Raw genomic sequence first — 24,833 nt, 5'->3', positions numbered from 1 at the left:
ATCACCAGCATAAGCAAGCATTGATTGGGAGTTTGTCAGAAATACACAATCTTGTGCAACATCTCTTACCTTCCAAATCACTATTTTAACACTCAAGTGATATGTGTCTGGGAGGTGCTGCTCACATTAATAATACAGTAGGGATAGTTATTGGAGGGAAAAAGAAGTCACTATCTTAGGTGTGGTCAGTGTTCATGGAACATCCAAGGAAGCTGATCCACAGATGGGTGTACGGGTATGGAGGCTGGGTTGAAGTCTGGTTTGGTGATGCAATTTACCATTTATTAACCTGTTAGTATTTGAAGTCATGATCCGACCCGTTTCCTGGGATTTTCCCAGGGAAAGCGTATCATTAGTCAGGCAGAGGGCCCAGGAGCAAGCCTTAAGAAACACCATTATTTCAAGTCCCGTACAGCCAAGGTACTCCACAAGAAACAGAAGGAACTCCAGTGGGAGGAATGAACAGTGTGAGGAGTGGGAGGAAAGTTCCAGTAGCAGGCTGCTCAACATTCTCAGTTTCCAGCAGAGGTCACTTAAGTATAGACAAGAATCCATTGTATTTGGCAATCTTGATGTCAGAGTAAAGCTATGGGTGGAGATTATTTCCCATTAAGTTCTTTCTTGACCTTAGTATGTGGGGATGTGAGTTAGACTTTCTGCTTTCAAAGTTCAGATGAGTAGATATGTGAGAGGAGCTTGGTATGGAGCCAGTTTGCAAATGTTCTCTCTTCCAATAGGATGGTAAATTCTTTGAGGAATAAGGCAGTCACATAAAGATGAGTAAGACCCAGTCCTAACTCTCAGAGTTTGTAACAAATAAGAAATAAGACAACTGTAGTACAAGATGGGGCATGGATTATAAAATATTATAGGGATTTTAGAGAAATACACTGTATCTAGACAGTCAGAAGAGGCTGCTTCATTCTCTTCAGTTGTTAGCACAGAAATATGCACATACTTAATAAACTATATGACTTGCTGACTTTTTCCTCTAATAAATCTGGTGGGTTGTTGAAAAGTCCCATTTATTCCAAGATCCAAGGAAACTTCAAACTCATTCATGAGATATTTATTAAAATAACACATTTAGGGAAAAAAAATCAATACAATGTATACATCATTACCGAAAACTGTATACCATCATACAAAAAAGGATTTTATTTTGGGAAAGCGATTCCTAATTTATGGCAAGTTTTACTTTCAGAAATAAGACCACAAAACAACACAATCTAATTCAATCTTAAAGGCTGGCATGCTGAGCAAGGAATGTTCTTATTCTTTGTAGAAGCTCCTTCTTTACACTGTCAGGTACCAGGGCTGAAATATAAAAATAAATATATAAGAGTAAGAAGATTCCAAATAATATGTCATTTTGAGACTTGATATTTTATTCAGGATGACCAATTCATAAATTTATTTATAATTCATTTTATAAACAACCCTGTTATAATTAAAAAAATAGCTAATCTGAAAAGTAAAGTATATTTACAATTTATTATTTTAATGAACTGTCAAAAAATGAAATACACTGCACACTGAAAAGAAAACATGGGAAAATTCTTTAAACTAGGAGTGAAAAAGGCCTTTTTTAAACACAGAGGCTGTAAGAGATTGATACATTTAATTCAAATGTAACACCGAATTAATAAACTTGGTCAGAATCATTGTAAACAAAGGCAAAAGACAAAAACTGGGAAAAACTTTACAGAAACAGGCTAATCTCTCTACAATTTCTTCAATTTGATGAGAAATCACCAGGCTAATAGAAAAATGAGCACAAGAGATAAAGAATCAATGCAGTTCTTGAACATGAGAGGGGGTAAACCTTACAATAAAAACGAAAATTAAATACACAATCGGATAACATGTTTCACCAATCGAATTGGCTAAAATCCAAAGGTCAATAATATGCTGTGTAGGCAAGACTGAGGGAAAAACTGGCACTCTGACATTAGCTGGTGGGAGTATAAATTGGCACACCATTTTTGGGAAGGTAATTTAGCAATATTTTACAGAAATAAATGTACATACTCTCCCTGACTCAGCAAAGGTGTTAAAGCCACAACACTGGTTTTAATTCTTATATTCACTTTTTGAATTTGAACCACATGACTATATTACCTATACAGAGTATTAAATGAAAAATGAAATATAAAAAAAAGCCCTGCTCTTTAAAGTTTTAATTAATATTAAATGTCAGTAAACAAATCTACATTATTGTTTCCTTTCTGGCTACTAATAAATAAGGGCTCTAGAAGAGTTTACTAGCAATTCTAATGTTTTCTGCTTGTATCCACAGGCAATGGGAAGCTTCAGATAGAGTTCAGTATTTCCATAAAGAATTCCAGAAATTAGTACACAAATCAAATGAGACAGATACTCCACTGCATTAAACTGTTTAGTTTAAGCCTGCCTAGAAACAAAGATTACATAATCAATTCAAGTCCACTGGAAATGGAATCAATATATATGAAACACACCTTTAATAAAAATTATGGTGATGGAGAACAAATCTGCTGCCTTGGCGTTGGGGACAGGGTGTGAATAAATACAGAAGCACAGTGTGAGGGAGTTTTACGAAAGCGGTGGTGATATGAAATTATACATGTGTATAAAAAAACTCACAGAACTGCACACTAAAAAAAAAAAGGGTCAACTCTGCTGTGTATTTAAAAAAATAAAATGCATCTACCCTTAACAATAAAGAAGACTAAGAACATAAACCAACAGATTCCACTTCTTTTTACCTTTATTGCTCATTCTCTAACAGGGGAGCTACAATGGACTGATATGTCTACGGTACCAGAGTTGAAGCAAAAACAAAGAATAATTTCTACCCTGTAAAATCAGCTCCTAAATAATGTTAATAGATCAAGCATAAACTACAGAAGAAAAATAGAAAACCAAGTCAGGGAAAATTGTTTTAAAATATAAATTCTGGGGGGAACAATAAATACTGTTGGTTTCTTTCCCTTTCCCTGAGATGTGTATAAAGAAAAGGTCAGGTTTTTGTAGCTGTAAATAGGCCAGAAGAGATGGTGGAATCAACAGGGGTTCCCTGGCTCCTTCCCAGCAGGTGAGCCGTTTGGGAAACTAGTCGTCTCATAATTATTTTCAAACTCGTTTACTTTTTACACTTAAATTCTTTTTACTATTTCTGTGTGATAAAGCAATAGGTCATCTTATTTACCTGCTTCTACTTAAACTTTCTCAAAATAAATGAAAAAAAATGTAGCTCCATCTGAGATAATAATATTTATTATATAGCACTGATGTTAATCCATTTCCTTTCTTTCCTTTGCTTCTGTAAACAAGGCATTAAAGGGAGAAATGAAAGTGGTTGTAGTGTGAATGTTAAGTATGGATTTCCCTGAACATGAAGTTTGGGGCTACCAACTTCTTAATTAAGACATTCAAGAAGACAGACCTTTGTTTATTTTTAAGAAACAGAGACAGAGCAATGACTCAGGGATAAAAGTAAAATTTTGAATGATTAAATATTTAAGTAAAGTCAGGCCATATCTAATAAAGTTATAAATCTTAGCTTCAGGTAATATTTGTCCTTACAAGATCCCATATTTTAAAAATTATCTGCCTTGACAACTATGTCAACTTATTCGTATGCTGTTTTAGTGTGCAAAAACATGTTATGCCTCTAATCTCATCTGTTATTCAAAACAGCATTAGAGAGGCAGACAGGCAATTGTAATTTTCCCCAATGAGGAAACACCAAGTACTCTAATATTTTTGAAAAGGTGGTTCTTCCTTGCAGAAAGAAAAGCTGAACCAGCAAGAGAGAAAAAAACCTTGTCTTGAGCACATGCTTCTTTTCAGACAATTTGCATTCCTTACCTCTGCCTTTTGGTGTGATTTCAGCCACCAAGTCATCAACAGTAACGTGTTCTAGTCCTTTTTCTTTAATTACCTCTTATGCAAAAGTAAAAAACAAATCATATCATTTAAAATCATTATCTGTAAGAAAGATTTTCATAGAGGAAGGATTAAGATCATGTTTTTAGAGTGCAGATTGGTCTTAAAAAAAAAAGAGGACACTTCTTTTTTAATGAATATTTAGTTCAACTTTAAACACATTTAAGTATTCACCAGATAAAATCATAAAAGCTTGTTCATCTCACATCTAAATAATCTGTAACTTAACAAATATTTCACAGAATCAATTTGAACTGGGGTCAAATATAACATTTGTAAAAGCTGGAAACTTGTAACTGCACAGATTTTATTTCACTACAACCATACCAGCTCTTAAATGTATGGAGTGAAAAAAAGCTATTATTTGCATCCAACTTATAATTTTATAGCCCAAAATTAAAATATAGAACTCTTTTGCTCCTTTCTTTTCCTTAGATTACAACAAAAGAAATAAAGGAAGGAAAGTAGTTAAAATTTATTGAACCCCTATCATGTGCTTGATGCTTTACATCATTTAACATTTATCTAATGGGTTGGGCATTTTTTTCCCACTTCATAGATTAGGCAACCAAGGCATAAAGATTAAATAACTCATCCAAAATGAGTTGAAATACAGCTCTAGTCTTTTACCAGTGAAGATCTTACGACCTCAAAGTCTATGTTTTAACTAATTTGTCCTGCTGCCTTCTTAGGGTTGTTATAAATCGTTGCTATTATTGCTTGTAAAAACCATCACAATACAATTGGAAATCATCAAAAATAACCAAAATGCTATCATATTAAAAGTTGAGCCAGTAAGGAGGCTTATCTTAGTAACATACGTAATCCATCATCAACATGAAGCAATTTAACAAGCTCTCATTCTACATTTAAAAAAAACCCGAAATTCTCTAAGAGCTTTTCAAATGAATTTTTCAAAATAAAACATATTAGGAATAAGTAATGTTTCACTTTGAACAGGCACTCCGAAATAGGTGGCATTCCACATTTTGAAGCTAGAAAAAATCTTGCCTCACTTAAGAGAAAATTTCTAAAAACTTAGGAATTAGGTCTAAATATTATCACAAAGAGGAGAAAATCGTTACTACAAGAGTCAATTTTCCATGTATGTAATATTATGTCCGAGTACTTAATATACCTTTAAAATACTGACTGTAATTTTTCTAGTGAACCCCAAACCAACACAGCTGAGAGCAACGGAATTAGCTTATCTTCTAAGTGAAACTGATTACCTTTACAGTGTGCCTTCAATTGGTCCTTCCAGCCACATTCAATTAATTTAGCTCTCAGCAGCTCTTTGAGGCTGTTGAAAAAGAAGCAAAAGAAGTGTTTTCAAATTAAACTACAACAATGTACAATATCTTAGATAGGAATGTTTCAATCAAAGGTTCAACTCTTCAATTAAAAATTCCCTACTTTCTAGTTTAACTATGAACCAAACTATTTGGTTAACTATTTAACCAAAACTTTAACTATGGCCTAATCTGGATTCCATCACGAAATAGTTTAAATAATTCTTCCATCCTCTGAGAGTCACTTAAACTCTGGGGCTCATTTTCATTATCAGTTAAAAAAAAAATTGATGGGGGCACAATACTCCTCAAGAAACTCGAATCTGGCCTTCTGACAGTCTGTCTGCTTCTCTCCACTATCAGGAATCTTGGGGGTCTGTACAACTACTGGAGAGTGTTAGCCTAGCTTGGAACAGCTTCACCTCTGAAACCTTCTAACTCCAAAATCCCTTCTTCGACTACAAGTTCTTATCCTTTGGCTCTCTTACTTCCCTGTTATTTTTCTCTCTAACCTCAAAGACATCCCCCCGGCTTTTTCCATTAATCTTCTAAATAATACATCAAGTATGTATTTCATTGAATCTAACACTTTTTTTTCCTATTTAAACAATTCAGTAATTGGCATACCTATAATAATTTGATTAACAGGGTTTTCTTGTTTCTTACTGGTTTTAAAAAAAGGTATATATTGCAACATGGATGTAATGAAATATTTTCGTAGCAGCATTTTCTTACTCTTTTGCCATACCCACTCTTACAAATCCTCAATCTTCAATCTAAATCACCTAATTTCTCAGTTTAACCATGTCACATTCCAAACCAAATCTCTTTCATTATTCCTATACCTCCATTATGTGACATCTCAATATTTAATCAGGCCTTTCAATCGTAACGGGGCCCAAACCCAAGTCATGCTTCTCTCCAACCTTAACCTGTCCTCCATCCTTCCAGTTCCTCAGGCTAGAAACCTTGGCAGCGCCCTTCACTGCACCTTTAACACTACATTTCTGATCCATGAGCAAATACTATTGGTTCCAGTTTTAAAATATGTACCTGTGATCCTGATGGGTTCCATCACCGATCGCCACGACCACCCTTGTACAAGCTACCACCTTGTCTTGCCTGGCTGTTTAGCAAATCTCCTAACTTGTCCCCTGCTCTTTCCCCTTGTCCTCTTCCATCCTCCTCCTGCTGCTCAAACCTCTCTGGTGGCTTCCCAATTTACTCAGGATAAACTTCAAGTCTTATTACAGCCTAAATGACCCTCCATGATCTGCACCCCCCCATGTCCCCAGGTATCCCTGACTTCAGCCCTTTTTCCCTAATTTATCCAGTCTCATTAGTTTCCACGTGCTCCTCAAAAATGCCAAAAAGTTCCTGTGCCAGGACTATGGCTCTTGGAGACTCCCATCTCCCTTATAGCCTTCTAATTTCTTATCAATCAGATAGGAAATTATCTAATTGTTTTTCCTATCCAAAATAGCATACCCCATTATTCTGTTTTGTTTTCCCTCTAGAACTCATTACAACCTGACATATTTGACCTTTATTGTATTTCCTCCCATTAGAAAATGAAAGGACATACTTCATTTTGTTCACTGGTATAACTTCAGCACCTTAACAGGACATGGCCTATGGTAGAGACTCAGTTACTAAGCTGCATAGAAACAAATTTAAAAAATCTGTCATCTATACTCATTACTGGCAATACCATCCTCTCCATTTCCTAAGGCACCTTTTTAAGTTTCCACCTTCTTCCTCATTTCTGATTTTACTTAAAAAAAAAACACCAAAACTAAGTTCTCCTTCCCATGTTACTGTTTCTCATTTTTAACCCAATATAACTTTCTAAACACATTCTTCTGCTAACGCTTCCCGTCTCTCCTCCACACTGCCACAATAACATTTCCTGAAGTGCAAATGTGATTTAGTCATTCCCCTTTTAATAATCTTTTAATGACTCCCACTACCCAAAGATAAAATCAACAACAGATATTTTTGCAAACCCACCACCCATTTTCCTGTCCCCTTTTCTGATGGGGTCGGGGGAGGGAACCTCTGCCACTCTCAGTGTAAGAATTTCGGAAGCGTTCTAGTGATGGAAATGTGACTCAGGCAGGGGTGATCATTACTGGCCTATTACCTAAGTCAAATGTACAACAGACCTAGGTCTTTACTGAAACTACTAGGAGGAAGGTAGTCTGAGCCAGAGGGGCACACATTTTGAACTACAAATCGCTGTGGGTAGAGCCTGTTTGAGACTAAAGCCAACACAGAGGAAAGGAGACCTGAGGGAGGAAAAGACAGACATGTTCTTGACGATAATTTTTGCGTGCCTGGACCCAGTGGTGCCTGAAGCAATTTCAAGCTCTAGACTTTTTAGTTAGATGAGCTTCTATATTTCCATTGGTTAAGCCAGTTTCGGAGTTCAGTTTCTCTCATGTTCAAGTTAAAAAATTCCAACTTATTCAAAATCTACTCCTGCTGTCCACTGTTCCAAGCACACAGCTTTACCCGTTAGCTTTAATTCTGCACTTCCTCAGTACATTATCATGTTGCAACAAAACTCTGCGAATCTACAAATTCTATTCCATCTGCCTAGATTATCTTTTCTTTTACTGGCTTGGGGAAATGTTAATCCTGCTCCCCGAGCTGAGTATTCTGAGACCTTAACTGATCATCTTAACCCCCAGGTGGAGCTGAAAGATCCTGCCTGTCCCTTATATATATTTCTCTCATACAATTTATTACCCTGCTTCTGGAAGCCTTTCTTGATTCCTCAGCCTCCCCTTTGCACTTTCAAACTTTTTTTATTCATTTTTCAAATATTTATGTGGCCAATTATAAGTTAGGTACGATACTGAGAATACAGTGGTATTTCTGCTCTCATGTAACTTAGATTATACTGAAGAAAAGAAACTAGCAAAGTAGGTGGTCAAGATACAATGTGATTAAATGCTATGATAGAACAAAGTTTTTCGGAGTTACCAGATACTAGGGAGAGGTATTTAAATTAAGACCTGAAAGATGAGCTAGAAGCAGTGAAAGATTAGGGAAAAACAGAGGAATCTTTAAGAGAATAGGAATAGTGCATGTTACTCTGAGATTACGAGAGCCTGGCAACTAAAACTGGTTCTATTATGCTGTCTCTCTGTTAAAAACTGGGTATCATTATGTCTCCAATTGTTGAGAATTTTTTCTCTATTATACAGAATCATTTCTTGTTTTGTTTTTTTAAATTTTATTTAGATTTTATTTATTTTAGAGACAGGGGAAGGGAGGGAGAAAGAGAAAGAGAGAGAGAGAGAGAGAGAGAGAGAGAGACAGAGAGAGAGATACATTGACTGGTTGCCTCTCTCACACCAAGTGGGGCCCTGACTGGGAATCGAACCTGAGGCCATTTGGTTTTCAGGCCAGCATTCAATCCACTCAGCCACACCGCCACACCAGCCAGGGCTCTTGTTCATCTTTCTACATCACCCATTTCCCTGTAAGTCTTGCAATACTTAACAGACCTAACTGTTGTTTATAGATGTTAGGAACCGAAGCTTTTGACAATCTCTATTGTATGTAATTCTTTCCCTGACATTAGTTTTGTTCCTTCATATTTAGATTTCTACATATAATGTGACTATAATTTAAAGCTGTTAAGCGTAATGTATTAACACAGTCTATTACTCACCGTTCTCTTTCTCCAGTTTCTATCAACTTTTGGTTAATCGCTGCTCTCATCTGCGCATCTTTGTTCATCTTGCTAACCTGAATATCAACATGTATTTTCAGATATAGAACACTTACAAAGCATTTTCTTCTAAATTCTCTAGTAAGCATCTCAACATGTTTAATATTCTATCCACTAAAGGGGTGATAAATTTCAACAATGTGTTAACAATGTCATTACACTTAATATTTACTGCATCCCAAGAAATCATACTGATGAACTCAATTTTCAACCCCCATATACCCTTTATTAAAATGAGTATTTAGTAATTATTGTAACATTTATTAAACACTTATATGCCTGGTACTGGGCTAACACATTGTTATTTTTTATTTCGTTTAACTCCCGGAACTTATTACTTTATATAAGTATTATTAAGGTAATTTGTATTTTACAGATGAGGAAACTGAGGCACTGAGAAAGAAAGTGAAGACTGGTGTTTTGACCCCAGAATCCCCCCTCCTCCAAACACTTTAACATCACATCATAACTGAATGCTAATCACTTCTGTACCTTCACTGTGTTCAAAATTTTGGGGAAGCCATAACTTAACCTAAATATACATAAAAGATTAAGCACTGTTGGTGAAAAATGAAATTTCCATGTAAGGTTCTAAGTGCTTTACTTTTCACTAGGGTGAATTCAGAATCACAACTGCAAAGCCAGCTGTGAGTACACTTGTGTTTGCTCTTTTTCGAAGCCTGCTGGTCGGATGAGGGGAAAACAAATCCCAAACTAATTCCTAACTTGGAAAATTCTCAATTTTCAGTAAGAACAGACAACCAAAACCAAAACTGTGTAGAAAGAAGAGGAAGGTTAGGTTGTATAACTTGGAACAAGCTAACCTTACTTTTATCGTCTCCCATCTGGCCTGTATGAAAGCTCAAAGACTGGCGGAGAGTTTTCAGAGTTAATTTTTTTTTTTCCCCCTTCTTGGAGAGGAACAGGAAAAAGGAGTGGTTGAGACAGGACTAGAAAATGTTTGTTTTTGTATTTGGGAGCTGACATTTTCAAAATAATTCTAAGGTCTAGAAAGTGTCATTCCTAGAATACTGAACTTAATCTCGCCTTGGCCCCTAAAATACGGGTAGTGACCTTGGACAAGTCGATTCTTAAAGACCTCAGTTTTCTCACTGGTAAAACAAGGGCGCTAGGGGATCCCTCCCAGTTCAGACATTCTTTAGGAAAACAGAACAGGGCGGAGACAGCAGGAGAGGCGGGAGGGGAGGAGCCAGAAAACAAAGCGAGGACTGGCTACAGGCCAACTCCGGTAGCACGCCCTGTCGGAGAGCCCTACAGGCCCGCGAGCGCGGGTCGGGGAAGCTAACGAAAGACAGCACATCGAAAGGAGCCTGGGCTGGGCCCGGGTCCCGGCCCTGAGGACCACGGGCATAGCTCACCACCATCACCGCGGGCGAGGGCCGTCCCTTCCCAGCGACGAAATGACCCTTGCGCTGACGACCGTTACCTACCACACTCTTCGGCTGCCCAGACTTAGACCCTCAGTAGCTCGGGCGCCTAAGCACACAGAAAGCTAGAACACGCATTTCCGGGGCGGGGTCTCGCCACCCTGCCTATAATGTGAGAATTTAACCAGCGCGGGCCGCCTTCTGCTCGCTCAGCCCTCTGGGTAAGAGAGTCCAAATCCTACTGCCACAGGGGCAGTGCGTCTCCTGAAAACTACGTGGCCCAACATGCAACAGTCAACTTTCTCAGGAGCACTACATTTCCCAGAGGGCATTCTGCACCGCAGTGTTTTCTGGGATGGGACCCACGCAGCCTCCCAGCATCTGGGTTACGAGGGAAGCGCGGACCTTTCAACAAGAGCTTTATTAATTCTCAGGTCCGGATCCTGGAAAGCGATGGAGGTGGCCGCTAATTGCTCCTTGCGGGTGAAGAGACCTCTGTTGGATCCCCGATTCGAGGGTTACAAACTCTCTCTCGAGCCGTTGCCCTGTTACCAGCTGGAGCTTGATGCAGGTGGGAAGCGGCGGCGCCTCCTTGCACTCTTCCTTACCCCATTCGGCTGCAAAGGGCCAGACCCTTCCCGCATTTTCTTTCTTTCTGATTCGGGCAGGCAAGGCGGCTTGGGCCTTCCTTACTGACCCGTCGGACTGGGGTGGACACAGGGTGGCGGTTTCTGGAGGACGCCCGTCACGGAACTCCGTGGGAGCCACCTTCTCGCCGTTCTTTTGTAGTGGGACCACGGGCCGGCACTCGGCTCCGCCGCCCGTACTCCGAGGTCCGGCCCCCGAGTGCTGCTTGGTCTGAGGCCGCCTGTCCATCCCTGGCTTGGTCCGTGCTGCGGAGAAAGCTCAGAATTTGATCCCCACCCTGGAGCATTCTCTGTGAACGTGAGCGTTGAGAAGCCACACCTCTTTGGAGGACCCTCAGCTCCTGTTTTCTCTGACCGAGACCCATTTCTTAAAAGAGAAACTCCATCGCAGTTCAGAGCATTTTCAGTTACCTGGGTAATGTCAGACTAAGGACTGTCCGTATTGTAGAGAACATCTCTAGACAATTTTGAAGAAAAGTTGATTTTCGTGCCCATACTTTACTTGTTTTGTTTATCTGTAGCTGGTTAGAGTATTCATCTTTTCTTCCTTAAGGTAAAGAATGACATTCTCATTGATGATAAAGAGCCCAGAGAGTTACATTTTTACTTAATAACACCCTCGCTACTTTTGATGCATGTTGTCAGTGGATCACACTTTGAAAAATGCTGATCTGGAGTTGTAATTAATAGTTTCGTAGTACCAAATAAGTAATGTGTTTAATTCATTTATAAAATTCAGAACATCTATCGGGAGCCTGTTGTATGTTACATGCTAATATCAAGAGGAGTAAGACACTATAACATAAAGGTTCACTTGTCTAGTTGGGAAGAAAAGTGAACAGGTAATTATAAAACAGTACGGTAAAGCAGTAGGATATGTACAAAACATAATGGTAGTACTTAGTAATGTTCCAAACCAGCCTGGGAGATCTGGGAAGGCTTCCTGGAGGAATCGCTATCTAAGTTGTGCTTTGAAAGGAAAGTAAGAGTTGACCTGGGTAAGAAAAAATGAGCTTGGTTTTTCTTTTTATTCCATTCCTTTCCATCCCCTCTCCCACCTCATATCAGTAAATGGTACCACTATGTTTAGTTAGTTCATGCATTAAAAAAATCACCCCAAAACTGAGTGGCTCATAAAATAAGCAGTTATTGTTGCTTGGAGGTTTGCAGGACCGGTAGGTGGTTTTAGGTTTGGCTTGGTCTCATTTATACATTTTTGTTCTGTTATGGATCTAGCTAGTCCAGACTTATTCCGAGAGACAAGTAGCAGTGCACAAGCACTTTTTTCAAGCTACTGCTTCAAGTAAGTTTGTGATTTTCTCATTGGCCTAAACAAGTTACATAGTCATGCATAGAGTAATTACAGCAACTTTATTCCAAATGGCATAGATCCAGGGAGGCATAAAAAATTGGGACTATTAGTATAAGTCCATATAGTTGCTTATGCTGAAGTCATGGAGTTATTTCTTCTTTATTAATCTCAGATTTTTTATAAATCTGTCAGCAGATCCAGTCGGCTCAAGATTTTGACTTTTTCATGCCTCTACCCTTGTCCAAATCACAGTTATCTTACCTGAACTTTAGTAGCTTCCTGACTATCCTTCGTGTCTTCACTTTTGGGCTCCTTCATTCCATTCTCCATAAAGCAGTACAATCATAGTTTTTAATTCTGTATTTACTTGACATCTGTTATCTGTACCAGACTGAGCTCCTTGAAGACAGTGATGTTTCTCCTTTGCTCATGACTCTGTCATTGCTCTTAGCATAGTAGGTACTCAATAAATTGAGTGAATGAAGGAGAGGAAGAGGGGAAAAATCTGAGAAAGTGAGACAGGACTTAGAAATATAGGTGAGGGCATTGTTTGTCTTTTGGATTTTTATCCTGTCTGCTTCCCAGACTTCTTCATGGGCCCTTACAATAAAAAATACAGCTCACCTGTCATAGATTTGCCAACTTTTAAAAAATGTTCTTTTCAATCCTTAACTGTGAACATGCTTATTGATTTTAGAGAGAAGGGAAAAGGAGAAAAAGAGAGGGAAGGAAACATCTATATGAGAGAGAAGCATCGATCAGCTACTCACCCCCTGCCCCGCACACACACCCCGACCAGAGATGGGACCCACAACCCAGGCATGTGCCCCGACCTGGAATCAAACCTGCAAGCCCTCGGTCCATAAGATGACACTCCTGCTAACTGAGCCACACTGGCCAGGGCAGATTTGCCAACTTTTTAGTTTGCCAAGTAGAGATGTTTCCTAAAAACTGTCACATGCTCACCCATCCTTTCAGAAATAATTTTAACACTGAAAAAGCAGGAAGCAAAAATCTCATAATAAATAGCTCTCTAAGTCAAATATATTGACTTTATTAAAAACCCACTAAGTTTTCTTTTTTATCCCCTCATTTCACAACCGCTGGTCTTATAATCTGTGATTGGGATGCACAACTGGCTGTGATGAGGTGCCATTTAGGGTTTTAAGTATCGAATGGAGTCGATATGGGGTTTGAATGATTTACTCGGGCTCTGTGGAGGTTGAATTTGGGAAATGAGAGGAATGGAGACAGGGAGATCAGCTTAATGCTTTTGCAATAGTTCACATGAGGAGCTTACATTAAGATTTACTTGAGGAGGACAGTGATAAAAAAAAGACCATTAATTCCTTTTAAAACTGTCATTTCTAGAGATAGTGAGGTATGATTGAGGAGCGGCTCCTGACAACTTGACTGCTTTTATACTAACCCAAGGAGTATACATTAATTTGGCAAACTGTTGGTGGGCACCTCTGCTGTGTGAAGCTCTGCGTTTAGGATGTGAGGCTGAGGATGTGGTTTCTGGTCTCGAAGAGCTTGGACATTTATTCTCTTGGTTTATGATCGATTGATTTTAGAGAGAGAGAGACACACATCGATGTTGTTTTACTTATTTATGCATTCATTGGTGGACCCTTGCATGTTTCTTGATGCAACCTTGGCGTACCAGGATGACACTTGACCCAACTGAGCTACCTGGCCAGGGCTATTCTGTTGTCTTAAATGATGTTATTAAAACTGTCGTAAAATTCCCTCTGCTGTATACACAGTACATGTCACTTTGCCTTCCTCTATTTCAAAGAACTAAACAAAAAACCTTTTTTAATTAATTGTAATTGCCCTTTGACTCAGCACTTCCGTTCCTGGGCATTATCTTACAGATGTTTTTTCCCTAGAATCGTTATTCAGTAAATGTCCTTGTATACATTTATTTTTCCCCCTATATTTCACCTGGCTAACTCATACTCCGTTTTTTGTCTTGTTTTACCAGTATGTGTTACTTAAGAGAGTACGTCCTTGATTACCTAGTTAGAATCTGTACTACAGAATCCGTATAATCACATAGTACCTGGCACTTCATAGACTTCATGACACTTAGTAGCATTCTGTGTCTTTTCTATGTTAAAAGTGTTTGTTCTGTATTAATAAGTCCTTTGTCCATCTTTTTCTTCATCTCATCTTTTTCAGTGCTTTATTTCTAGGTCTGGAGCATGCCTGATGAATAAAATAGATTATTTTATATCACACCATTAAACAGCTTTATTGAGCTAAAACTGACAAACTCCACATATTTAAGCATACAGTTTGGCAAATTTTGATATATGTATATACTCATGAAGTCATCACCACAATCAAGATGTCAAACTTAGCTAACATTTGTCAAAATTCCACGTGCCCTTCTATAACCAGTCCTCTGTTCCTTCCCGTACCCCCTTCAATCCCTAAGCAACTATTGATGTGTTTTCTGTCTCTATATGTTAGTTTTTTGCATTTTCTAGAGTTTTATATTTGTGGAATTATACAGTATGTCTTCTTTTATTGTCTGTCGTCTTTTACTCAGCATAGTTACTTTGAATTCATCCATGTTGCATTGAGAGAGGGATATTGAAGTCTCTGACTATAATTGTAGATTTTCCTAATTTTCCTTGCGCATCTGTCAGTTTTTGCTTCATTTATTTTGAAGCTCTGTTTTGTTGTATAAACATCAATTATTGTGTCCTCTTGATAATTGACTCTTTTATCATTATGAAATAACCTTCTTTAACCTTGGTTAAAGACCTTCTTTAAGAAGTTTAAGTCTTTTTAAGAATACCAAGGTTAAAGAAGGTCTTTGGTCTTTGCTCTGAAATCTCTCTAATCATAAAATAGAAATGTCAGCTTGGTTTTGATTAATGTTACCATAGCATGTGTGTGTGTGTGTATTTATATATATTTTTTCCATCCTTTTATTCTCTTTGTATCTTCAATGCATTTCTTTATTGGCAGAAATAGTTGGGTCTTGCTTTGTTATTGAGTATGACAATCTCTTTTCATTCAATTGCTTATATTTAACGTGGTTATTGATTTTTGTTACATTTGGGTCTTTTATCTTGCTATTGGTATTCTGTTCCATCTAACCTTTGGGAAAATGGAATTTTCCCATTGTTCTGCTTTCTTTTGGACTGAATATTTTTTTTGTGAATCCATTTTATCACTTCTGTTGACTTATTAGCTATAGCTATTTGTTTTCTTATTTTGTTGCTTTGGGGTCTAGGTATACAGTTTTAACTTGCTACATGATGCATTTAAATGATAGTACAGTGCTTCACATGCAATGTAAGATTCTTACAGTAGTATACTTTCATTTCTCTCCTGCTGGCCTCTTTGCTAGTGTTGTCATGCATTTTACTTTTATGTATTATTATAGATTCACAGTATATTATTATTTGTGTCTAAATAGCTCATTATCACAGATGTAAATGATAAAAAAAATCTTATATATTTCCCCTATAGTTGCCATTTCAGGTGCTCTTCATTCTGTTATGTAGCTCCATATTTTTATCTGCATAATTTTCCTTCTGCCTGTCGATCTTAGTGATGAAATCTTCGAACTTTTGTATGTCTGAAAACATTTTTATTTTGCCTTGGTTTTCTATTTTTATTTTTTATTGTTGTTCAAGTACAGGTTTTCAAAGACATTTCTGCCACATGTAGAATTCCAGGGTGACGGTTTTTTTCTTTCAGTACTTTAAAGAAGCTTCCTCACTGCCTTTTTTGCTTGTTTTGAAATGAGAAATCTAATGTTTTCCATTTTTGATTTTTATGCATAACTTACCTCTTTTCCTCTGGCTGCTTTTATGATTTTTTTCTTTTACATTGGTTTTGAGCAGTTTCACTATGTTGTGCCATGGCATGGCTTTCTTCATAAGTCTTGTGCTTGGTTTGTTATCTTCCCACATCTGTGGATTTATAGTTTTCATCAGGTTTGGAGAGTTTTCGGCCATTATTTTTTCTGTCTTCCCCCTCTCCTTCGAGAAGTCCAGTGGCCCATTTTCAGACTGCTGGAAGTCGATCCCAGTGCATCGATGTCATTTTCATTTTTTTCCCATTCCTTTTTTCCTGTGTTTTATTTTTGATAACTTCTATTTTCATGCCTTTAATTTCACTCATCTTTTTTCTCAACATCTAATCTGTCATTAATCCCATCTGGTGTATTTTCATTTTAGTATTGTAGGTTCCATCTCTGGAAGTTTGATTTAGGTCATTTTTTTACATCTTTCATGTCTGTATCATTTGGATCATATGGAATGTACTTAAATGTTCTGCCTTGCTAATTATAACTTGTGTATCAGTTATGTGTTGAACCTCTATTGATTGTTTATTCTTCTCATTGTGGGCTTTTGCTTTACTTTTTTTCCTGTAATATTTGACTGGATGTCAGAAATTGTGAATTTTAACTTGTTGGCTGTAGAATATATTTTTTATAAATCTTCTTGAACTCTGGTCCGGAGCAGTTCTCAGTCTGGGCCTAATTACTCCCCATGACGAGAGAAGACTTTCCTGGGTACTCTGTCCGTTATCGCATGAGTTCTGAGTGTTCTGCATTCGGCCTCGGGGAACAGTCGCAGCGCCCAGCCTTGTGCCCCGGACGGTTCGCTCTAGTCCTTTCGGAGGCGCTCTTCCCGGGGCCTGGGGTAGTTTCCTCAAATGTGTGCCATTATCTGAGAGAGACTCTGGATGACCCTCTCTGTGTGGCTCTGTTCTCGGGTACCCTGGCCGGTGACCTATAGCTGCCTTCGTCGTCTCCAGATTTTTCACTCAGTTTCCACAACAGAGGGATCCTCTCAGGTTCTGCCTCCCTTTTCCCTCTTTGTGCCACGGCCTGGAAACTTGTTCAAAGCAACAGTAAACTGGGGCAGGCGTAGTGCTCACTTCCTCTGTTTCTCATTTCTTAGGGATCACTGTCTTTTGTTGCCTCAAGTCTAGTGTCTTAAAAACTGGTGTTTCATGTAATTTTGTCTGGTCTTTTAAATTTTATCTTATTGGATGTCTCTGATGGAAAGATAAATCTGGTCACTGTTATTCTATCTTGGCTGCAAGAAAAATTGTTCAATATACATTTTTAAGTGAAAAAAAATTTAGAATAGTAGAGTACAAACAAAATTGAAATGGGTTAATAAGGATAAAGAGACAATGGGATAGAGGCACTTTTTAAAGAAGTTTGAGAAGTACAGGGTGGGAGAGAGTTATGCTTTGAGTGCAGGGCAGAGAGAAGGAAATGTTTTTCATTTGCTTATTTAGTGACGGGGGAAGTTTTCAACATATTTAAGTGCAGGAGAAGGGACCAGTTGAGAGGAGACAACTGCCAGGGGAAGGGCCTAGAAGGTGGAGGGGAGAATGGAATCAGAAGCGCCTGTGTGGGAGTTATTAGCCTTGGAAAGGAGAAGAGGAACAGGGAAGTCAGCACTTCTTATGTGACATATAGCAAATACTTTACATGCTTTATGTTTAAGTTTGTCAGTAACTTTGTAGGACAAGTACCATTAACCTTTATTACAGGTGAGACAGGGTAGAAAGGTTAGGTAACTTAACCAGGCTATTCATCAGTGGGAAAGCCGTACCCAAAGCTCACGCTGTTTGTAGTGTTTTTTGTAGCCTCTCTGGACTGTTTCTTCGGGGCAGAGAGGGTGAACGCTGGTGAAGATTAAGGCTGTCGTTGGAGTAAAGGGAGAGAAGAGCCATGTAATCACTATGTTTATGTAGACTGTACTATAAAACTCATATCTAGTTTTATGGAGGAAAATGTAGGGAAAAAAGGCTGGTGCATACGTACCTGTGCAGAAGCATTACTAACATAGTTCAGTGAGAGCAGCGCCCCTCATTCTAGCTTGTCTCATTCCACATCTTGCTTCACAACTTGTAATGCAAACTTGTACTCTACTTTTTTACATCTTTATACACAATTAACAAGTTCAGTAACCAAGGGAAAAGAAAACTCAACTCATTGGGTACAATTAGAAGGTAAATGGTGTAAGAAGTGACCTTTGTTAATGTTTTAGTACTCTTTGCCTCTGTCACCCCATTTGAAAAAAATGCTATGCTTATGTAAGTATTAGATTGAACCATATTTAGGTGGTGTCAAAAGAGTTGGAGTATTGGCAGTTTCATGTGGTTCAGAATAAAAAGCAGTCATTTAACTACTGTTAGCACTATTAACAGGCTCATGTCTGTTTTATTTACCAGTGTTTGCTCAGTGCACAGTATCCGGCACATGCTAGTCATTCAATAAATGATTTGTGGGTGAAAAACTGTGTTTTTGAGGTTACATGTTATGTTTTGTAAAACATTTTGGTAAAGATTAGGAGCGATTCTCTTTGTATGAGGCTGTCAACTCAGTTGTTTTTTTTTTCTCTAAAGACTAAGAAGGATTTTTCAGCAAAGCTCTTTTATTTCCAATGCAAGATAATGTTAAATAATAAAATACTACCTTCTGAGCCCTCCGTCGGAGCCGCTCCTCTTCTCCGGCTGCGTCCGAGGCCCCCCGGAGGCTGGACGCTGCGCGCTGCCCGCCCCGGGAGGCTCAGTGAGGCAGCGCTGCGGGCCTCCCGCTCTCTGCACTGCTCGGCGTCCTGTCTCCCGTTTGATATCCAAGATGAATAACTTGGTATTTTTCTTTCCCATGCGGGGCGGAGGCAGCCTTTTTCTCTGCATTAACAGGACAATCCTGAAGAAACTGCAGCTGTCACCACGTTTCTAGTGTTACTGTTCGGGCGATTGTGGGGATGCACATTTACTGCGGTATCTAGTTTCATCCACACAGTGGTGCTAGAAAACCAAGAGTAGCTGTTTGTCCCCCTCCTAATCAGGAGAATGTGTTCCTAACTGTTCCTTATAAAATGAACACTAACTCGAGTCACAGAGTGATAACTTCGGCAGCCTCCATCGCGTCCATCGGGGAGTTACAATGATGTGTCCCCCGAAGAGCCGCTGCACCGCCGCTGTCCCGCACGCGGGTGACTGCGGGGCTCCCCCAGGGCCTTCCCGGACTTACCCTGCTGTACTCTCGTGTGTTTCCCGTGGTGTCCTTATAAGTCACCCTTTCACAAATTTGAATCTGGGCTTTTTTCTCCTGCTTAAAAAATTCTTACTATATTGTGTTTATAAACAAATATGAATAAAGACAAGGCCTTTCATGATTAGACTCCTGCGAAGTTCTCTAACTTGATGCATCTCTAAGCCTTTCCTTGTACACATCTATCTATTGCTCTGTTATTTCAGCCAGTTTGGCTGTCTTTTGGGTCTTTGAACACAAGTTTTTCCTCCTACTTTTGCCTGCTTTTCCTTCTGCCTGAGATAAAGGAGGTGTGTGTGTATATGCATCTTCGTATACTTCTTCTTAAGTTAGTTCAAGTGTAGCTTGAATCACATTTTTGAAAGCTTTTGTTAATCTCCCCAAGTAGATTAACTGCCGTTGTCATATGTTCTCACAGTACCCAGTTTTTTTTCTTAATACCATTTAATCATGTATTCACTTACGCGATTATTTAACTAATGTCCGTTTCCCCACTCGATCATGACTGTTAAGATATTACCTTCTATGCTCTTTGCTCATCATTATATCATAGGTGCCTATTAAAATATTTATTGAATGAATGAATGAATATAAGTCAGCCAGAACTCAAAGTAGGTAATAGACTTAGGAACAGGTGAGTATTCTGGAATAAAACTCCCAGTTAAGATATAGTAAGGTGAGTTTTATATTAAGGTAAGGTATTGGCCCAGCTTGGTCAACTTACATACTTCCTGGTGGAGCAGAAGTCACTGTAGGTCACAGGCAGCCCTGAACTGGAAGGGTTCCCATCTATATGGAAGGAAGGAGGAATGAGAGACAGAGAGCACTTTTTGCAGATTTAAAACTATGGAAGCAGCTAAGAGAATAGATCTTAAAAATGCTCAAGAAAAAAATTGTAACTATATGAGGTGATGGATGTATTATGTAAACTTACTGTAGTAATCATTTTGTAATATAGACATATCAAATCATTATGTTATATACCTTAAACTTATATGATGTTATGTGCCAATTATATCTCAATAAAGCTGGAGAAAAACAAAATTATGGAAGCAGCTAATGCTCTAGTAGAAAAAGCTCTTTAAGTAGGAAACCTAGTTTCTTTTCCAGGTATAATATTGTTTTGCTCTGTATCCTCGGAAAAAATGTGGTATTACTTTGGAGAAGTCACCATTTGTGTCTGTATTTCCATAATTGTGTAATGAGATAACACACTGTTTCTTAATGTGTGGTAAAAAATCAATGAGATAATAGAAAAAGCATTTTAAAAAGTATAAAAACATTTTATGAGGTGAATATTTGCCCAGGAGACAGGAAATCCTTTAATTTAAAAATTCCTCTGTCCTTTTTATTCATAATTACAAGGAAGAGGTGCCGAAAAGGAGGAGGGCTGTGGCACGAGAAGCCGTGCCTCCTGTGGCCGCCACATTCTAAGGTCTGTGAGGGCGGGGAGCCCCTCAGTTCTGCTCACTGTTCATCCTCTGCGCGCGGTTCCCGGTGGCTGCCCAGAAGCTGTTTCTGAATGGATGACAGTGAATTGGCCTGAAGGCCCCTGTGGTTAGCATTCGGTGATTTCTTTACCATGTAAGCATTGTGCAGAAAGGAGCAATCTGAGGCAAAACTCATGATGTTTATGTTTATTTTTCTTATATTTCAGCTGTGGCAGAAGTAAAACTTCGAGATGATCAATACACACTGGAACACATGCATGCTTTCGGAATGTATAATTACCTACACTGTGATTCGTGGTATCAAGACAGTGTCTACTACATTGATAATCTTGGAAGAATTATGAATTTAACAGTGATGCTGGTAAGGAAAAAAATATATAATACTAGGATTTTCTTATAAATTTGATATTTAATTTTCATTTTGAATCTGATATCCAGGGAATTAATGTACACATACCTTTACTACAGGGAATCCTATCATCATTCTATGTAAGGCTCCCTTTCTGTTTAATTCAATGTTAATTTTTCCCTTTGATCCTATTCCTACACATATTTATTCCCCTTCAGTCCCACCAGTGGGAAGCTACTCTAATGATTTATTAATGTTGATGTAGCTGTTCATTTCTCCTTTTTTTTAATGAGAAGTGTTATCCCTGACTATGATAAGGGATCTCTTTTTCCTTTTAGTTAATTTTTGCTTTATGTATTTTGAACCTTGTTAATTGGGTACACTTAGGATTGTTTTGTCTGCTATGAGTTGGTCCTTTTAGGATTATGAAATGTCCTTTATTTTTAGGCTCTGGGAATAATTTTGTCTTGAAATCTTCTCATTAATATAGTTGTGCTGGCTTTTTAAAAAATTAGTATTTATCTTTTTTTCCTTTTAATTTCAGTTTATCAGTGTTCTTATTTTTAAAGTATAACGCTCATAAAGAGCATTTAGTAGGGTCTTATTTTACCCGGTATAAGAATCTCTGTCCTTTAAGTAGAAGGCTTAGTATATTTACATTTAATGTAATTACTGATATGTTTGGGTTTATATTGCCATCTTGTCAGTTTGTTTCATCTGTTCTTTGTTTCTTTGTATCTCTGTTCCCATCTTTGGATTAATTAAGACTTTTTTTTAAATTTTAAAAATTAAACTTTCATTTAATTTTCTCTTTTGGTTTTTCATCTAAATCTGTTTATATTACCATTTTTTTAATGCTTATTGTAGAAATTCTTTATCATAGACTTACTCTAATTAATATTATTCCTCTTAAAAAAAGTGTATATCTTACAATAATATTTATTTTACTTCCCTTACCACCTTAGAGCTATTTTTGTCATATATTTTACTTCGCCATATGTTGTAAATGCCACAGTACACTGTTAGTATATTTGCTTTAAACAGTTAATGGTCAGTTAATAGCTACCTAATTACTCTCTGCTCCTTTTAACCATCCTCTACATTGCATCTACAGGATAATCTAAATTTGCTTGTCTATTCTTATCACTTCTCACTTAAATTCCTTTAATATTTTTCTTTATGACAAAATCCACACTTTTTTCTTTTAATGTTTTTTTACCCCCAGCTTGGTGGTTTCCTCTTTATTGATGTGAAAATCCACCCTTTTTAATATGCAATTTTAGAATAGGCAATGTGTTCATGTGATTTAAAAAACAAGAAATTTATGCTCGCTTTGGCAGCACATATACTAAAATTGGAATGATACAGAGAAGATTAGCATGGCCCCTGCGCAAGGATGACACGCAAATTCGTGAAGTGTTCCGTATTTTAAAAAAAAGAAACAAACAAGAAATTTAAAAGGGTATTTAGTGAAGTCTTTCTGACCTCATCTTTTATCTCTCCTGTGTTCAATACCGGTATTTCCTCTGCATCTTTTATTAGTTTCTTATATGTTCTTGTCTATGTAGTTTGTTTTGTGTGTGTCTGCTTTTGATTTTTTTCCAACAAGTGTAAGCACAAAGTGTTATATAATCTTAACATACAAACTCTTGGCATGTGAAGTTTATAATGCCCTTCTCTCCAACTTAGACTTTCACCGCATTCTGCTAATACCACACTCTTGCACTTCCTGAGACATGCAGTTCCTGTAGCCTGTTGCCTCCAACTCTCTTCCCATGTGATTAACTGTACCCGGAACATTCTCTCTTAGTTCTGTCAGGCTGCTTCCCAATTTGCACTTAAAAGTCCCAGCTAATCATTTCATCCAGGAAGCTTGACCTGACAAATCCCTTTGCTTCCCTAGGGACATTTAAAGCATTGGCTGTTAGATCTACATGGACTATGAATTTGCTCTAGGTAAGGGGTTAGCAAAACTTTTGTGCACAAGGCCAGAAAATAAATCTTTTAGAGTTTGTGGGCCAAACAGTCTTATGTTACAACTGCTTAATTTTTCTATAGTAGTGTGAAAACATCAATAGACAGTATGTAAATGAATTAGCGTGGTTGCATTCCAGTAAAACTTTATTTACCAAAATAGACATTAGGCCACATTTGATTTATGGGCTATGTAGTTGGTGACCCTTGGGATAGCCTGTAGATCTTTCTTATATTTCTGTAATTCTAGCACCCAGCAGAAGCATTGGCCAGTATGTTTGCTGAAAGGATAAAAGCTCTTTCAAGTTTATTCTTACTCTTTGGAGTTGGCTTTTGCATTCTTGATAGAATCTTCCTCTTATTATCCAGGTACATGTATGAGTCTTTGGTTTGTTGAGATAAATCATTTTACTGAATTAGAAATATTTATATTTCTTCAGCAGACATTGAATGGTACTATGTGCTTAGTAGCTGCATACACGTCTACATTGATAACATGTAACAGTGGAAGTAGGGATAAGATGCAGAAGTAATACGGAGAAGGAAAGCTGAGTAGTGTGCTTGGCTGGGAGGGGCAGAGATAGGGTCATGGTTCGGGGCCAAAAGCTTGGTTTTATCTTTAATAATCACAATTTGGGATTCTAATTCTAACTTAAATCACAAGATTTAAAATTGGAAGTCTGGACTGAAAGTTTAATGATTGCATTTGAAATACTAGAGATAAGCAGTGTGGGCTAGTCAGTATATTTTTCTTCTTCTGTTGGAAAGTTTCCATAGGAAATCAAGTACAACTGACTTGGAAAACTTGGATGTTAGGGGCTCAACCCCCTCAGCTGGAAATTCAGATATAACTTTTGACTTCACCCATAACTTGGTTATCCCTTGGTACCTATGGGGGGTTGTTGGTTCCAAAATCCCCACCCACACCCTGCAGATACCAAAATCTATAGGTGCTCAAGTATCCTATATAAAATGGCACAGATCAATGCATACAGTTGGCCTTTCCATTCACAGACTCCCAAGCTCATCAAAAACAGTACAAGGATTTATTGAAAAATTCATGTCTAAAGGGACCCACACAGTTCAAATGTGTTGTTCAAGGGTCAAATGTACTACAGTTTTATAGCTAATTTGACATGGAATTAGTTAAAGACTAAGATGTCTTTTATTCTTTTTTCTAACCTATTCTCTGATTTCTGAGAGCACTACAGAGTAACTCATTATAATCCCTTATTTAGCTTTAGTGTCTTTGCCTGTCAGTGGACTCATTTATGACACTATTTACACATATACCCTATATGCACTATAAACTTTGGATAGTGTGTACATACAAGCCAAAGGCTCTATAACAGGCATGTGTGTTATGTTGTGCATACATAGTCATATATAACCAGATCTGGCTGTGCATAGTTTCCTTTTTTTTTAAAGATTTTATTTATTGACTTGTAGAGAGAGGGAAATGGAGGGAGAAAGAGAGAGAGAAACATCTATGAGTGAGAGATACATCGATCGGTTGTCTTGCCCCCAATGGGGGATTTGGCGGGCAACCCAGGCATGTGCCCTGACTGGGAACCTACCAGTGGGGAATCGAACTGGTGACCTTTGCATTCGCAGACCGGAGCTCAATCCACTGAGCCAGGCCATAGTTTGTATTTTATTGTATCTTTTAAAATTAAGGGCTTTTATGTTTTTAAAAT

At 38.0% G+C, this 24,833-nt stretch overlaps 2 protein-coding genes and 1 non-coding gene across 4 annotated transcripts in view; 2 read left to right on the top strand and 1 right to left on the bottom strand.

Moving 5' to 3' along the window:
- Positions 1 to 1,054: 1,054 nt before the first annotated feature.
- Positions 1,055 to 10,494, bottom strand: ENY2 (ENY2 transcription and export complex 2 subunit). Of its 2 annotated transcripts, none has more exons than XM_054590400.1 (5): positions 10,416 to 10,494; positions 8,905 to 8,981; positions 5,163 to 5,233; positions 3,853 to 3,927; positions 1,055 to 1,317 (listed from the first exon to the last, which is right to left on the bottom strand). In XM_054590400.1, the coding sequence occupies exons 2-5, from the start codon at positions 8,970 to 8,972 to the stop codon at positions 1,241 to 1,243; spliced, it is 291 nt and encodes a 96-aa protein (XP_054446375.1). In that variant the 5' UTR covers positions 8,973 to 8,981; positions 10,416 to 10,494; the 3' UTR covers positions 1,055 to 1,240. The 2 variants fall into 2 exon arrangements, with proteins under 2 accessions (XP_054446375.1, XP_054446374.1); XM_054590399.1 differs by having other exon boundaries at positions 10,344 to 10,488.
- A 211-nt stretch (positions 10,495 to 10,705) lies between these two features.
- Positions 10,706 to 24,833, top strand: part of NUDCD1 (NudC domain containing 1) — a 53,654-nt gene continuing 39,526 nt past the window's right edge. The window contains exons 1-2 of the mRNA XM_054590398.1: positions 10,706 to 10,923; positions 21,020 to 21,174. Coding sequence (XP_054446373.1) covers positions 10,806 to 10,923; positions 21,020 to 21,174 — 273 coding nt within the window. The 5' untranslated portion in view covers positions 10,706 to 10,805. The remainder of the gene's footprint in view (positions 10,924 to 21,019; positions 21,175 to 24,833) is intronic.
- On the top strand, positions 22,487 to 22,593 carry LOC129084473 (U6 spliceosomal RNA). The gene has a single exon (XR_008530598.1). It is a non-coding gene; the product is annotated as a U6 spliceosomal RNA (small nuclear RNA).

This window comes from Pteronotus mesoamericanus, unplaced genomic scaffold (assembly GCF_021234165.1).
Source record: "Pteronotus mesoamericanus isolate MK-2021 breed Mesoamerican mustached bat unplaced genomic scaffold, CSHL_Meso_final scaffold_174, whole genome shotgun sequence".
Lineage (NCBI taxonomy): Eukaryota > Metazoa > Chordata > Mammalia > Chiroptera > Mormoopidae > Pteronotus > Pteronotus mesoamericanus.
The sequence above is the reverse complement of the archived record's forward strand: the minus strand, read 5'-3'. Positions and strand labels throughout refer to the sequence as shown.